The 16,705-nt window shown below is 47.1% G+C and overlaps 1 protein-coding gene across 1 annotated transcript in view; it reads left to right on the top strand.

Annotated features, from left to right (window-relative positions):
- The window catches only part of EPHB1 (EPH receptor B1), a 428,767-nt gene that overhangs the window by 304,446 nt on the left and 107,616 nt on the right, over positions 1-16,705 (top strand). The window contains exon 5 of the mRNA XM_029215290.1: positions 7,661-7,996. Coding sequence (XP_029071123.1) covers positions 7,661-7,996 — 336 coding nt within the window. The remainder of the gene's footprint in view (positions 1-7,660; positions 7,997-16,705) is intronic.

Raw genomic sequence — 16,705 nt, 5'->3', positions numbered from 1 at the left:
TTTGATGCCACTGCTTTCCACCAGGTCCCTGATAACTTACTCTTGGTTTCCTGATATGGCCTCAAGTAGTCATACACCCCACCCCCTTAATGACAAAATTTTACAACCCCTGTTGTCAAAGACCCTTGTTATTGTGGTGTTATTGGTGCCTGACAGAGAACCTTTGGGAACTGCCCACTGCCATCCAGGGAACCCCAGTGAAAGTGGGGGTGCTCAGGCTCATATGCTCCTCTCCAAGGTGCTGAACCTGCACGACACACCACGTCACAACTCTTTCCTCTAGCATAGCGGTCACTCTTGTCCAATCCCTCCCAGGAAGGCTACAGCAAGTGAAGGAATGGTGGAAGAGGAATTGGTGCCTCAGGGGGAAAAGAAAAATGGAGAGAGAAAGAGAGAGAGACAGAGAGAGAGAGAGAGCTGAACTTAGTCTGAAGAGTGTCAAAGCTACACGTGGCAGCCAGAGAGAATAAAGAGACGTTCTTTGTTTTGACATTGTTTTCAATAAACAAGTTACCAAAGAAGGAACCACAGCTGAACATGAAGTTGACCTCATGTTTATTTGGTAACTCTACAGCCTTTCTGACATTCACAAACTTTCCCCTTTTTGGCTTATGTTACCCTCCAACCCATCCTGCTTTCAGCCCTGTATGCTGTATTGAGGGCAAAGGCGTAACCACCAGCCTGACTTAGTTTCCTGCATATTTTGCTTTTATATAAAACCTCTTCAGACCTTCATAGCCCCCATTTCCATGTCTGCCTCTTCTCCCTGATTCTTATCTATTTCTCTATAAAATCTCAAAGACCTTTATTCTTCCCTAGGAAGACTTCCAATCACTCAGACATGGTTCCTTAAAGTAGCTATGTCACAGTGAGCAGTGAGTAAAGAGATGTCCTGATAGTACTATCACTTTTGATAACCAGTCCTGGACCACTCCTCACATGTCTTCCTTGCCCCTCACAACACACTTTTTTTTGCCATCCCTATCCCTGATGTTATTTTCTGATCTCCCTTTCTCTCCCTTCTTAATCCTCAGCCCACATTAAAATATGCAAACCCCATATTTCCAAACTAAAATCTTGACTCTTCTCAGCCATGAGAACACTGTTTCTGCATTCGAGAGTCTTGAGTATCAAATGTCCTTTTTGGCTCATTCACAAATCCTATCTCAACCCTTTATCCTAAAGGAAGATTGCATAGAGAACACAGTTTGCTATAGGAGTATAAAGGTGGGGTTTCCCTGCCAGGAGGAAGGAGAATAAGCAAGACCAGATACTGGTCAAAGCCAGACAGCCTCTTAGAAGGCCAGAAAGCAGATGTATAGATGTACACAGAGGTTCTGAGCCCAGGAGGTAAAAAGAGTTGGAACCATTCTGGAGACACAGCCCTATACTCAAGACTAGGGCTCTACCTGGGATGTGTTTGCAAGGGTTAGGTGTCCCAGAGGGTATAGACTAGAGCAGAAAGCCTTCAAGGTGTTTCTCCCCAAGTACAACTCCAATCTTGTAGGCAGGATGCCCAGACACCATCTCTAAAAATTTTGTTCTTCATTGATCTTATCATTCCTCAAACATCCGTTTGTAACTCTTCGTGTCTGTACCACTTGCTTTGACACTTAAATGTATGTGCCCACAATTCCCAGTACTCTGTAGGTAAGGGGTCTTGCCTCATTAATAAACATATGGGTTCATCTTATCTTCATGGATGTCAGCATAGGTATGGGCATCAGGGTTTCTGCTCAAGGAACAAGTGGCTGAATTAGATTAATCTTAGTTCAACGAGTGGGTCAACCAGATCATCCAATAATGACAATACTAATAATAATAGCAGCTGACATTAACTGAGTTTTTCTGGGTACCAACCATATAGCTAAACTCCTTGGACTTACTAACTCATTAAATCCTCAAAACTACCATTTTTCAGATGAGAAAATTAAGGCTTAGAAGTTCACATCCCTAAGTTTTGCCAGCAAGAGAATATTTTTTTAACTTTGTTGCTGTGAACATTTAGGAGGTTTGTTGGTTGGTTTCAGAGACCTCTCAGAGTCTGGGGAAACAAGTATATGTTCAAGTACATGTTCATTTTTCTCAGGAAAATCTTTGTTGCTCTTATCAGATTCTTCAATGGGTCATGCACACAAAAGGGATGGCCTCATCTATGGCCTTATGCAGAGCAGTTCAATTCCAGCCTGCACAAGGAGCCTCCCAGGAGAGCATTGCCTCGCTGTGATTGTCACCCTCACCTGCTCCCCATGGGGAGGACACAGACCCTGGCAGCAGCAATGCACAGTTAGCTGGACACTGCCTGCTCTATACCTCGGACCAGCCAGAAATTCACATCTAAATTCTCAAACCAGGATGTTGGCTTTATTAAGATTCCTAATAAAGAAATTGGCTTCCGGGGCTTCCCTGTCTTCAGCAGATTTTCCCTTTGATTACTCAAGAGTGCTCTTATTTCCAGCTTTATGCCTACAAATAAACTCAACTACTCTCTCCCACCCACCCTGTCTCTCGATTCTTTAAAAAAAAATCATCTGGCCCAAAGCACATTAAGAAGCAGGAGATTCTATCTCAATGTGACAACACTTGGGCTAGCCCTATGGCTCTAGAAGGATCATTTCTGCTTAACTCTTTGAAGTCCCAACGCCATCCATGCTCCATGCAGTCTGAGCCAACCTCTCAGGCACATCCTGGAAGACCCTGGAGACCCATCCCTACAACCCAGAATCCACCCTGTTCCTTCCACCCAGACAGAGGATCACAGCTCAGCAGTTTTCCCATCCTTTAAAAGGACTGAGTTTTCCTAGCCCTTTCATCAGGAAGCTTTCATGAGTAGTAACCGTGGCAACAGATCAGAGAGGCTTCAAAAAGCCTGTCTGTATGTAATTAAGAAAAACGAGGACACGGACGAGAGAGCAGGGAGTTTAGACAAGGAGATCCTGGCTCTGAGCCCTGCCAGTGTACTTCCCAAGGGCTTCTGAGGACGGAGAAAGCAGATTTTCTTCTCCCTCTGGCCTCCCTCTCCACTTCCCCTTTAAAGTTTTGGTTTGCTGGTCTCAATTGGCCTCCTTCCTGAGGACGTTGCTGGGGACCCCAGTGCTGGCCAAATACTCTCTTCAGGGGGAGGGCCCCAAACCCAGGGATGCAGCCTAGATGGGTAGGAAATGGCCCTAGCACTTCCTCTAGGGAGATTTATTTGGAGGCCAAATCTGCTCTCTGGTTAGACTCTTTGTTCAGGCATAGGAGAGACTAGGCTGCCTACTTGCAGGAATGCATCCTTGTCATCAGGACAATGGAGCACAAACTTGAGGACAATCATTGTTTTAGCTGCCCAGACACTGGGCCTGGCTTGCCTGGCCTGGAAGAAGCCTCGTGGGAAAAGCGACAGGAGCAAGCATTGTGGGGAGGCAATCTGAGCCTGGGGATGGCTTTATTTCCTGACACTTATTCTTATCTGGAACCATCTCCTTTATATCTGTGTTTCCTTTTTTCCTGTCAGATCTTTCTCTCCATGTAAGCTCCATGGGAGTAGGAGCTTGTCTGGCTTGCTTTTTCCTATTTCCCAAGTGCCCAGAACAGTGCAAGAGTATTTATTAAAAGAGTGAGAGAGTGAACAAATGAATAATGAATTGGGTTCTAGCCATCGTTTGTGGCCCAGACTTGGGTCACTTCCACAAGTATGTGCTGGGGGCCCAGGCACCGTGCACGTTCTCCGAGCTCTCTGAGTCTGCTCTCCAGGGAAGGCTCTTAATGTCTGTTCCTGCTCCTTGGAAGGAAAGAATTCAGATTTATGCAGCCTTGGACTCAGCAACCACGGCTCCCACAGAGCCCTGTTCATGCCCCACAGATGCATTTGCTCTGGAGTGCAGCCATGAATGAGGGGTGGTTGCTTCATATGAAGCCTGTTTTTAAATAAACTTGAAAAATTCTTCTTGGAAACCCACTGCTTTTCTTCTTGAGTGGGAAGCAAATGAACAGACATGGAGAAAGTATTGACCAGGGTTGTTCTCCCCCAGCTGCCATGGACACCAATGGATCAGGGACGGGGCAGCTCCTTACCTGCCACTTTATCTCACCAAAGCCTCTACCATTCAGGGGCACAAGCGGGGTCCTCCCTGCTGCTGCTGCTGCATCCTCTCTCAGCCCCACCACAGGGCATCATGTCTCATGCTGGAGAGGGGTGCACACACGTGACCTGAAGCCTTGCACACTGAGTAGAGGTTGAAAACTGGTGGAATGGGGCCTCTCCCAGGAAAAATGCTGAGCGTAAGAATCATGGAGGCTAACCAGCCACCAGCCCCTATTCACCAGGAGGCCACAGCATGGTGAGGACATATAAGAAGAGCCCATCACAGTGCAATGGTGGATTCTGAGTTAGGCATCCAGAAATGGGCTCATGGAAGCCCAGCGCAGAGATGCATGACTCCTGGTGGAATGTGCTGGATCTGGAGGGTGAGCAGGAGTTCTTCAAGTAGATAGAAGGAAAAGAATTCCAGACAGAGGAGAAAGCACAGTGCAAAGGCTTGGCGGAAGTAAAGAGAGCTTAGTGTGCACAGGACATCACAGGAACCTTCCTGTTCGTTACAATGTGAGGGTTAAGGTCCAAGGGGCCAGAGATGAGATCAAAAGCAGCAAGACCACATGGGGACCTGAAGGACTTGGAAAGGAGGGTGAACTTTTGAATAATTGGGGTTTGAGTAGAAAACAGTATGATCCCATGTACGTTTGGAACTTACACCCTGGCAGGAGACAATGGATAGGAGACATGGAAAGTGATGTTAGAGAATTGTTAGGAGTCTTTGCAATAGGGCAGGAAAATTGACGAGGCTCATCATTGTGAGGCAGTGGAGATATAGAGGAAGGGAAAGATCAGAGGAAAGGAGATAAGCTGACAGACTGTGTGTTGGGCTCCCACATGTGGTGACCACACAGGGAGCTGTCAGGAAGGTAAGGACTGAATTATGTTCCCTGGATTTTTCAAGTAGGAGCCCCCCTGCCAAAAAAAGGCAGGCATGGTGGTGGAGTGGGAGAGCAACCAGGCTGCAGCTGGCTGAGCAGGGAGAGAGGGAGGTCCAAAAGGGTGACTCCACTTTGGGAAAGCTTGGCTGGAGAGTAGATAGAGGACATGTAATATAGAGAAAGAAATGCCAGGTGACCATATTTTGGTTTTAAAATGGCAATGACTGGGCTTCCCTGGTGGTGCAGTGGTTGAGAGTCCGCCTGCCGATGCAGGGCACGTGGGTTCGTGCCCCGGTCTGGGAAGATCCCACATGCCGCGGAGTGGCTGGGCTCGTGAGCCATGGCCGCTGGGCCTGTGCGTCCGGAGCCTATGCTCCGCAACGGGAGAGGCCACAACAGTGAGAGACCCGCGTACCACAAAAAAAAAAAAAAAAAAAAAAAAAAAAATGGCAATGACTTATTCACATTTAAGGGGATAAGGTGGAGTTAGGGGAGAGGGTGAAGTTGAAGTTCAAAGGAGAGAGGAGGTAACTGAAGTGGGGAGGTCTCCAAAGGGTGGCAGGGGTGGGTGGTCACTCTCCCTGTCGGTGCCTGTCTCTGCTCCTCCGCCCAAGGCTGCTTTCTGAGTGATAGCCTCAAGATATCATAAGGATGCAGCAAGATAACATGGTTAAAGGATTTACCCCATGCCTGGCATAGAGCACGCGCTTGGTGAACGTAATTATTATGATCATGAGAAACAGTGGCCTGTGGCTGAAGCTAGGCTGTCTGCTGTAACAATGAGACAGGCAGGGATGGCACTGACCACTGGGAGCTTGTGGTCTGAGTGTCATCAGTGCAAGCAAACAGACATGTCTAAGACAGGCACCGGCCGATATGGCCATTTAGTGACTAGTGCAGTGTGAGATGAGGCTGGCCACGACCTGTAGAAGCCCACCTAGCGTGGTCCCAACTGCCCGCCCAGTACTAGTTGTGTGCTGATTCCCAAAGAGGTGGATGTTCATCCCTGAGCATATGGGTGGGGAATTCTTGGACACTATTTGCAAGACTTTAGTAAAAATGCTTCATGAATCCTGCCCTGTCACAAGCATGCATGAAAGTTGTGCTTTAGCTCAGGCCTAATGGGCTTTATATAATACAGTACTGATTTTCTTTCATGTTTTAATACAATCCGATTTAATATTTGCTTTCTGCTCTAGCTGCTCGCTGTTGACTGATTCAACACAGAATCCTTCCCTGGTGCCCCCCGACCTTGTTGTTATTCCCTCATTCTGTATGTTGGCATTTGATTCCTGTCTCCAGCATGAATTGCCCTACACGCCTTCGTTCAGCTGGCCACAGTCACGTGCGTGAATTCTGAAAGCATTGCTATCCAGAGCAGTGGCTCCAACCGGCCCACCATTCAGGGGGGCGGGGGTGCTTCCAGAAGGGATCCATTTCCATCAGGTGGATGCTGAAGATAAGCAGAGCTCAGCCTGGGAGCCAGAGGCTGTGATCTGCTCTGTTCTTGGGCAGGAGATTCTCCAACTTAATCTCCAAATGCTCAGGGCTGCGGCCGGCCATTAATTCGGCAGCATTTTTGCCCTCCTACTAGGGACCAGGCTTTCTAGAGTTTTGCAACAAGGCATTTCAGCCTTTGCCAGAGTGTGACCAGCAGCCATGGGCAGAACTTTCCAGAGGGAAGAGGCTGCCCTCCTTGAGTCCCTGTGAGCCAGGCTGATTTGTAGGAGAGGCAGTCTGTTCAAATGTCCTGTTGTCCGTTTATAGATTTGACTGCCAAATCTTGGAGTGTCATATCAGAGTAAGGCCAGCTCTTCCCTTAGTAGGAAAAGATAGTTTCACTAACAGGCAGCACAGGGCTATAGCTAAGAACGTGAGCTTTGGAATCAGGCAGATGTGGTGTCCATGCCAATTTTAGTTCTCATAGACCAAATGATCTATAGCCAGTCCCCATTCTCAGCGTTAGTTTCCCTTTCAATAAAATTGAATTAATTATTGTACCTTCCCAATAGCGTTCTTGGGGTGGGGGGGGGGGCGTGTTAAATGCATGCAAAGTAGCTAGCAGAGTGTCTGGGACAAACCCCTGTGTTCTTCTAGTGTCATGGGGTCAAAAATGGTGGCTGCGTGAATTTCCTGACTTCATGCACCAAAACTTGTGCAATGTGAATATTCATCTCTCCAGGTCTTCTGGCAGCCCATCCTACAGAAAAACACTCCCAATGCCATGCACACACCACATAGATCCCAGATTGTATGAGATTTTATGCAGGATGCCTGGATATGTTGGGTCTTATGAGGGGTCACTCCTATCCCTCAACCCTTGAGTTCTACACCAATGAAGAAAAGACAAGGAATCCAATAGGAGTCCAATATACATACATGTTATTGATACTAAAGTTGCCTGGAGGATGCAGCTTGGTCCTTCAAACAGAAGGGCTTGTACCCAAGTCCTCCATCCTCCTCTCCCTTGGCACACATGATTCAAAGAAGGAAAACCCCAGTGGGGATGACTAAATGAGAAGTGGGAGACAGGTTGTCATCTCTGTCATTTTTTCTCAGAATGGATTGAGGCATGGAGATTTGGGGTTGAGGGAGGAGAAGGGATGTGTGTATTTGATGAAAGTAGGAACACACCAAAGACAAATGGAGACATGCTGGGGAAACTTCTATCCAACCTCAATGTCCTTTTGTTGTCTCCCTATAGGTGTGCCATCAGGTCCCCGCAATGTCATATCCATCGTCAATGAGACATCCATCATTTTGGAGTGGCACCCTCCTCGGGAGACGGGTGGGCGGGATGATGTCACCTACAACATCATCTGTAAGAAGTGCCGGGCAGACCGCCGGAGCTGCTCCCGCTGCGATGACAACGTAGAGTTCGTGCCCAGGCAGCTGGGCCTGACTGAGTGCCGTGTCTCCATCAGCAGCCTGTGGGCCCACACCCCCTACACCTTTGACATCCAGGCCGTCAATGGGGTCTCCAGCAAAAGTCCCTTCCCCCCACAGCACGTCTCCGTCAACGTCACCACAAACCAAGCTGGTAAGTCTGCAGGCATCTGTGCTCCTCTCTGTCTGTCTGCGGGGCTGGCTTTTTGCCACTTCTGAGCAGGAACAAAGCTTCGGCCACACATATCCCGTTAGTCTGCCCTCAGGCCTCCTCCCAGGAGTGAAAGTATTAGGCGATGGGCATTTGTGGCCATGGAGGAAAAGGCTATAGTGTTTCACCTCTGAGAATGAACTGGATTCTGAGGGGTTTTCTTGTGCCCAGTTCAAAAGCAAAGATGTACATCCAAGCCAGAGTACGACCCAGTGCTCTGCAACCAGCTGGGGCTCAACGAAGGTCCTTGGAAGGGTGGATGGACAGATGGATGGATGGGCAGGTGGGTGGATGGGCAGAAACACTGCACGATCTTGAAAACACCAGTGCGGCTTTATTAGCGAGCCCAGCGAAAGAAACTTCCCAGAAATCATGTGATAGTCAGGGCTGCCTTCACAGATTATTTTTCAATTAAACCCATGTAATTCAGCAGTACGTTCTCCTTTACAACTTGGTCAGCTGAATGCTAAACTGTTATAGAGACTTCAGATAGTTGGCAGTAGATCACTCCTGATGGCTGGTACATCCCTGTGGCATGCATAGCTCAGAACACATTTTCTTCTCTTCTCTTTATTTCTGTATCTTTTGCTCTTCTGACCTTCTCCTTTTATTACTTTTCACACCCCTTGCAACAATCCATTTCTTTTTACATCCATTTAACCAGTCCATTCATGCACTCACTCATTTATTTATTTATTCACTCAATTATTGAGACAGTTATTCAGCATTTACTGTGTGCCAAGCTATGGATTAGACACTGTGAGGGATACAGTGATACTCGGACACCATCGTTCCTCCCGTGAAACTCAATCACTGAAGGATTTCCAGGACATAGACACAAAGTACAGAGCTAAGTATTGTGTGCTGTAAACATACAGTAAATACCAAAGGAGCTAGAGAGAAATGAGCAATCTCCCCCTTGAAGGGAAGGTGCAAGGCTGCAGAGGGGACATGAAGATCACGTCTACAGGCAACGATGGGGGTCGTGGGCAGTGGACCATGATCTTCCTTGGAATTATGGATTTTTCTCAATCAACAAATTCTAAAAGGACAGCTTGTTAGCGGAATAGCAGGACCCGACATTTCTTTTTGCTCCCTCTCCCTCCACATAGCCCCCAATTCTTGACCTCTTCTATTCTTCTCCACCCTTTCCTACTCCTCCTCTCCCCATCCCGAGACTCATTCTACCTCTTTTAACACCAGGCATCTTTGCTGACAGATGATTCCTGGGTTTAAGCTGTCAGAACTGCGAAGAAAAAAAGGTGTCGTCGGAGAGCATGGCTATCCAGATGGCTGCGTTGTTGCTGTGAGCGTGTGTGTGTTCGTGTGTGCGTGTTTGTATGTATGCGTATGGTCACGTGTTTACATGCATACGTGTGTAGTGAGAAAATAAGAGTGGAAGTGTGGAAGCCTCCAGCTGGTGACCACAGCCCCAGTGCCATGGAGACAAAGGTTGTGACAGCCCATCTTACTCAAAGAGAAGAGAACGGTAATTTCTGCATCATGATGAGCACATAACATGAGCAGCCTTTGTTAGCAGTATTTCCCTTGGAGAGTTTAAGGCAGAAAACTGGCTGAAATATTTTAGTGTCCCAGCTTCTGGGAATAATAATCCTTCCAGTCTGTCATGTTACGCTGGGCTTGGCTGTCTTTTCCCTCTCTCTAAGCATGTGTGAACAAACCTGCCACTTATATTGGTTTGCTTTGATTTCTGCCCCTCCCTTCCCTTCCCCTGCTATTCCCGAACCTGCCCATCTGCTTGTCTTGCCATCTGCACCTTCTCAGGCTGCCGTGGAGCTGAGGGACCAGGGCTTCTACAAGGGACCCTGCGTTACCAATATTCAAAATATTTATTTCTGTCCTTACCCGTTGGCCCCTCCAGGAGCATTTCTCATGCCCTTTGTTCGCCCTCTCATGGGCCCTTTATTCTTAACCTTCCCTGATTTTGTAGTCCCAGCCCCATTGTCACTGTCCAATCTATGATTTCTCTTTGGGAATTCTGGAATTTGGGTGTCAGAAAAGTTTACAATCAACAAGGTAAGGTTGCAAGTGCTTCTTGGTGGCATATGGTTATTATAAAATAAAGGGCAAGTTAACCAGCGGTTTCTCATCCGTGGGCTGTGGGGCTCTGAGGAGCACGGTGCTGTTTGGTGAGTCCACATGTGAATGCAAGTTACTTTCCACAAACAGGTATTTGTTTAAAAAGATGAGAAGTTTCAAAATAAACACTCGAGCCTGTACCTCTGCAAGAAGAGTTTAGAAACATGAATGGAAGCCCCAGATTTTATAAGGGATGAAAGAGAGACTAAATAGCAGTCATCATAAAATCCCTAGTGACTCACTCAGATCCATTAAGAGACAAGGTGGATGAACCCCCGTATCACCAAGAAGTCATGATATGCCTGTCCCCTTTCCAGAGCAGCCCTGGGCTCTTCCACTCTGGGCAAGATCCAGGTCAGCCTTCCCCCTCGGACCTCCAGGTATGGTGCGACCCTTGTCAGTACCTGTGGCCACATTTGTCCTACTGTTTGGGTCATGAGTAGGTAGACGGCAGGTAAAGAAGTTGACCAAGAGCTGTCCTGGAATCAATCATTAAATCAACTGCTAAGCGTTTACTGCATATCTATTCCCTGCCTGGAACAGCCCAAACTGAAATGGTGGGGGGAGTATTGAGTGGGTCCTGATGGAGTCATAGTTATTATTCATAGTTTGTGTCTCTTTTGAGTTGACAAACAATTTTGGAATATACAAACTCATTTGATCTTCATAATTACCCTGTGACTTGTGCATCATTGTTCCCATTTTTCCTATAAGGAAGCAGAGACTTGAAGGGCTTGGGAAATCTGGGATTAGAAGGAGGGTCGGCAGGCCATCCATTCTGTTCCTCTCTTCTGTTTCCTGCCCTAAAAGGTGGGCAGTCCCTCTGGGCTCCCCATATCATAGCCTCCAAGCACAGAGGGGTTCTTCAGGGACAGCCAGTGCCATCCGGCTGAGTGGATGGTATCTCAGTGTGCAGGCTGATTACCCTTCCACAATCTTCTCTGTGACGCTGAGCCATGAAAGGCTTCCCCCTGCCTCTGGATGGAAATGGGAGATAGGCGTGTGTTTGTTGAGGGGTACAAGTTGTTCCAAGGTGAATTGGATCCTGACAATGGATATCAGGGTCACATGAGAGAAAGGTTTGGACAAGTTGTCTGCCAAGGATTTTGGGCTTGATCTGAAAGTGAGAATCTATTTTGGGAGGCTGCTCACTGCTCTGGGCTGGTTCCTCCTCTGTTTAGGAGCTATGGACAGCATCTGTGGCTGGGTGTGCCATTCTTACTGTCCAGTAGAGGCAGGATTGTCATGCTCTTCTTCCTTGGGGCTGCCCAGATGTGCCACGTTGGTGCTGCATCGTGTTGCTCTCATGAGCCCTGCCCAGTGGAGGCAGGCAGCTCATCTTAGCTGATTTAGCTACCCGACAAAAAGAGTCGTGGTTTGTATCAGTCTATCAGAGAAAGTCACCAGTAGGCTTCTCTTTCTTTTTTTTTTTTAACATCTTTATTGGAGTACGATTGCTTTACAATGGTGTGTTAGTTTCTGCTTTATAACAAAGTGAATCAGCTATACGTATACATATATCCCCATATCCCCTCCCTCTTGCATTTCCCTCCCACCCTCCCTATCCCAGCCCTCTAGGTGGTCACAAAGCCAGTAGGCTTCTCTTGACCCTAGGGTTTTGATCTAAGGAGATTTTGTAGTCATCTTTTGGTCCATTGGATACATATTAGGTATAGTTCTTCCCTCGGAACCAGCATGACTGGGGGAACACCACAGGGTCTATTGCATCCTGAGATCCAACAAGCCTTCATTTCCTTCTGTGATGACCCCAGTCAAGTATATAGTCAGACTACTCAAGGATCTTGTATCACTCGGAGAGTATCAGGATGGGATTCTCATGCGGCCCATAGGCTGAGGCAGAGGACTACCATTTTTGAGCACCTCCAGTGTGCCAAGCCCCTACCAAGTTCTTTAAAAAAATGATGTGGGTCATATGAAGAAACCGAGGTCAGAATGCTTTTGGAATTTGCTCAGCATCTCACAGCCAGCAAATGATGTTTCTGGGTTTCATACTCAGGTTTGTGGCCATTTTATCCTCAGACTGATCAAAAGTTGCATTATGGTGAGCTGTGTAGGTTGTAAGCTCCCTCTAAGCTATTGCCACGTAGCTGGGCCACTTTAGGTGTCAAAAAAATGTCCATCACCTTTGGTCAGGGTTGGTCATGAATTATGCAAGCTCAGATTTACGTGAGGTCTTTAGGGATGCAGCCTTGAGCTGAATACAGCTGCCTTGAGTTTAAAATAGGCCAGATCAGGTGGAACTCTCTCTGTTCTAGTGGCCAAGCGATCTGCAGAGAGGTTGTTATCACCAGTAACTTCTGCAATCACTCTCCGGCACCTGGCCCCAGGTTCAGACTGATGGCCGGATCATCTGGCTGTCAGAGAGAATTAAAGTGAATGACAAACTTTACTTCTCTTTTCTGCCAACTAGACTCTGAGTGTCAGAGTTGGGGAAGACAACCGCAGAGGAAATCTTGGAAAAAATACATAAGACAAATCAGACCAGCACATCTATAAAATCAACTTGTAGTGTGGTAAAATAAAGTCAGTAAATTTGGGAGCATCTGAGCCAGAGAGAACACACTCAAAGACCCATGAGTCCAGGCAGGTAATGGCAGGAGCGACATGGAGCCAGGAGTCACACAAGAGGGAGTGGTGGGGACTATATAGGGAGTTGAAGAGAAGAACAGGGGCAGCCCCTACTCAGCTCCAGCAAGTAGCGTCATACCCAGCGCTGCCAGATGTTATAAGCTGAAAATCCAGATTAAAAATGTTGACAACTAATTAGAAAATTTTAAAACACTTGAGAGGCAAACAAATCCAATTCTGGATTTGGCCTTTTGGCTGTGGCTTGCAGCCTCTGATTCAGAGGGCTAATCTGACTTACCCAGGATTGAATGGTGAGTGTGCTGTGTGGTGCCATCTCATCCCCCCTCGGGGCAGTCACCTTCCCTGACTCCTGGGCTCATGGTGGCAGCCGTGCAGTGGGGAGGGGAGACGTGGGGTTGGCCCCTCTCTCTGCTCCTCACATGACCCATGCAAGTTCATTGAATTGCCGTGATCCCTCCTTTCTCCACAGTAAGATGGGAGGACTGGCACCTGCTTCCTAGTGCTGTGTGACAAGCAAATGAGACAGAGGAGAGAAAATCACTTTGCAAACCGTGTGATGGACTGGGAGATGAGCATAATTTCTGAGAATATGTCCTGAGCCAGACAGCAATTTGCTGGGCTTTCCCCACCCCCCCCCCAGGCTGTTTCCTTCCAAGGCCCCTGGTCCCTTTGTTTGGGACTGATGTCATCTAGATCAGATAAATGACAGATATTGGTTTGGCCACTCTTCAAGGAAGGAGTAGGCACCAGAAAGGGGAGCAGTGAAATCTGTGTTCCAGGGGGTTAGTGAAGACGGCAGGGAAGGAACAGAACCTGTATACCCGACATAGGCTCAACCTGCCGCTCAGAGGAGCCTGACTGTCTTTCCTCATCATGTGTTTGGAGATGCAGCACTTTTCCCTTCCCTGTATGATGCAGCAGCAGCATTTATATTTGACATTTATATTGCGCACAGTTCATGTATGGCCTGTGGTGCCGACTGCATGTGAAATACTAACATGTACACCGTGCCCACAACACAGACACAAGCCGTTACTTAACTTTACTTAAAAAATCCTACACTACTCTGTCAGTCATCACAAGCCCTTATAGTTTGTCCATTTTTAAGGCATTTTCAAAGTTCCTAGACAATTAAACTCACTCAGAGATGCTACTTTTCCCACACATGAATTACCCAGCCCACCAATTCCTCTGAACACATCACCTAATTTGCATTATTCCTTGGTTAAGTATAGTATTTGCATGCATAAAGAATAATCTTTGAATATGAAAAGGAATTTTATGATATTGCAATATATTGAGCTCTTTGGGGGGAAGATATTATGTAAATCTCAAAATTAAATATTAAAACAATATTACACTGCTGCCTGTAAAAATTTAGAGTGTTAAGATCCATATGCTGAATCTAGTCCATTTTTAAGGGCTGGTTTCACTGGAAATTAGCAGGTGAAATTTGTTCCAGAGCAGAGAAAAAGATTGAGTCAGAACATCAAAAAGATGGGAATGACTTTAAGGAAAACTTTCATTGAAGTTAATAAGGAAAAGTTAAAAAAAAACTTAAGTCAATGACAATTTCACTGCTCTTAATTCAATTTCATAGTTCATTTTATTGCTTTCTTCTCATTGTTAATCTCCAAAAGGCTGTTTTTATTGTTTCTTAAGTCCTGGCATTGAGGAGGAACTTCCAAGTGGCCTCAGAAAGGTCCTGCCATCTGCAAACAGGGGTTGTTGTCTCTTGAGTGGAGCAGGCCACCACATAGCATTGCCCCTGACCAAAGTCATGGCCTTCCACTCCCAGCACCCTTGGGTTCTCCACTAGGTGGTGAGCTCTGCAGAGAATCAGACTTTCCAACCTACCCCACTGTCATGAGGGAGGGACCCACAGCACTAGGCATAGAACCTTGATAAATATTTGCCAGGCTCCTTTAATCCCTACACATGAGCTTTGGTATATAAATGTTTGGTTGATGTGTAGTGATCAGAACATATCCTGGTGGTCCACGGGTGGGCAGGTGCTCCCTCCAGGTTAGCCAGGGGACCAGGTATCTTCCTCTCCTTTGGCTCTTAGAAGGAAAACTTAAGGGGATGACCTTAGGATGTTACCAGGAGCCCTGATGTACTCAGAGGAAAACAGTGAGATTCAAAGGGGGGTTTGTTTAAGCGCATTAACTTTGGAAATGCATTCATTCATTCACCACAATCTTTGTGACTGCCTTCCACATGCTGACTCCTTGGCTTCTGCTTCTAGGGGCTCCCATTCACTTACTCAACAAATATTTATTGAGGTCTTCTGTGTGTCATTCACGGCTCCAGGCCTGAGGAACACAGGAGCAAACAGCACAGACAAGAGTCTGTGCCTTGGGGAGCTCCCATTCTGATCCCCAGCACTCATTGAGACTGGGCTCGGATGCCTAGAAAGTCACCAAGGGGGATCTCAGCCGGTCTATGGGTACCACAGCCCACTGAGGTGCCAGCTCTCACTTTGCAAAAGTTAGGATGTGATCACATGCCATTGCTAGAAAGCATTTCAATCTGAGGAGGTTGTTGCTATACAGTGACAGTACAGGGTGGGATATTTTATTACTTACTATCTGACCAGTTTGAACTTCTTGCGGACAGATTTCACATGCTGGGCCACGCGGTGGTTGGGCGTAGGAAAGCTCCCTGTTCCAGGTCCTGAGCAATGCCTAAGATGCTGCTAAAAGCTGGAGAACAGCTGTGTGGCTCTGAGGATGACTAGAGGGCCCCATGGGCCCCAGGGACCTATTTGCTCATTTTACTACCTCTTGGGCGCTCTAAATACACGGCTTGTTCAGTGAAAATGGGACTGCCAGGCAGTGAGATGTAGTAAGTTCCTTCCCCTGTTCAAAGTCCAAATGAGATTGTTATCACCCTCATTACAGAGGGAGCCTCTAGTTTGATTACGAGATAGTTTATGTTCGCCTTGTGGCCAAGGCACAGGGGGCAGGAGGGAGGAGGAGACTGGTGATGAGTCTGTCCTCGCTCCTCTGGCAAATGTCAGTTCCAGGAGAGCATGCCCTCTATCCACCTGAGTGGCTACTGTTCCCCAGTGTCTAGCTAGGTGCTATTATTCCTCTAATAACAGCATTTGAGAAATGTTCATTGAATGATTTAATAAATTATCAAATAAATGTATGAATGGATGCCTCGATCCTTCTTAAACTCATCTCAGACATCAGCAAGTGGTGTGGCTTGAGCTTTCTCTGTGATCTTTCCTTCCTCCAGCATCTCTGTGCGGGCACTGTGATTGCAGTTAAGACCCCACGTTCTCCCAGATGTTGGTGAGACCTGGACTTTCCGGGTGCACTGTCCTCCCAAAACACGGCCCCGTGGGAGACACTCTGCTATGCCCAGGCTGGGCTGCCCCCTCCCGCATAGGCAGGGCCCCAGCTGCTCCAGCAGGCACCAGTGGGGGTGTCGGGTTGGCAATTCTGACGCTGCTGTCCATCCACCTGCACGCCAGCTCTGCGCCTATCATTTTCACAGCACCATCCATGTTAAACAGGCAGGAGCACCAGGGGTTTTTGAATGCAGCAATTAACAAAACAGTAATCAAGCTAAGTGTTTAATTTCAGAAAATTAACATCTTCTCTGAGCGGATGTGAAAGATGGGGAAAAAAGGCACATTAAATGTTCTGGGTAAATAAAGGCAAAGCCGGACTACAAATATTTTCCAGTGCAAGAGGGACTTTTTGTCAACCCTCCAGGCCCTGGGATCAGTTTCCTTCTGAGAGCCGAGCTGCAGCACAACCTCAGCTATAGAAATGAGCCCTGGGAATTTGAAGTGTGTGTGTCTCTCTTTTGCTTCCTTTCTTTTTCTTTTGTTTTCTTTTGTTTTCTTTTGTTTTCTTTTGTTTTCTTTTCTTTTCTTCCTTTCCTTCCTTCCTTCCTTCCTTCCTTCCTTCCTTCCTTCCTTCCTTC

Source organism: Monodon monoceros, unplaced genomic scaffold, assembly GCF_005190385.1.
Source record: "Monodon monoceros isolate NGI ecotype Baffin Bay Population unplaced genomic scaffold, NGI_Narwhal_1 Super_Scaffold_11, whole genome shotgun sequence".
NCBI classification, from domain to species: Eukaryota; Metazoa; Chordata; class Mammalia; order Artiodactyla; family Monodontidae; genus Monodon; species Monodon monoceros.
This window is presented reverse-complemented; position numbering and strand designations above follow the sequence as displayed.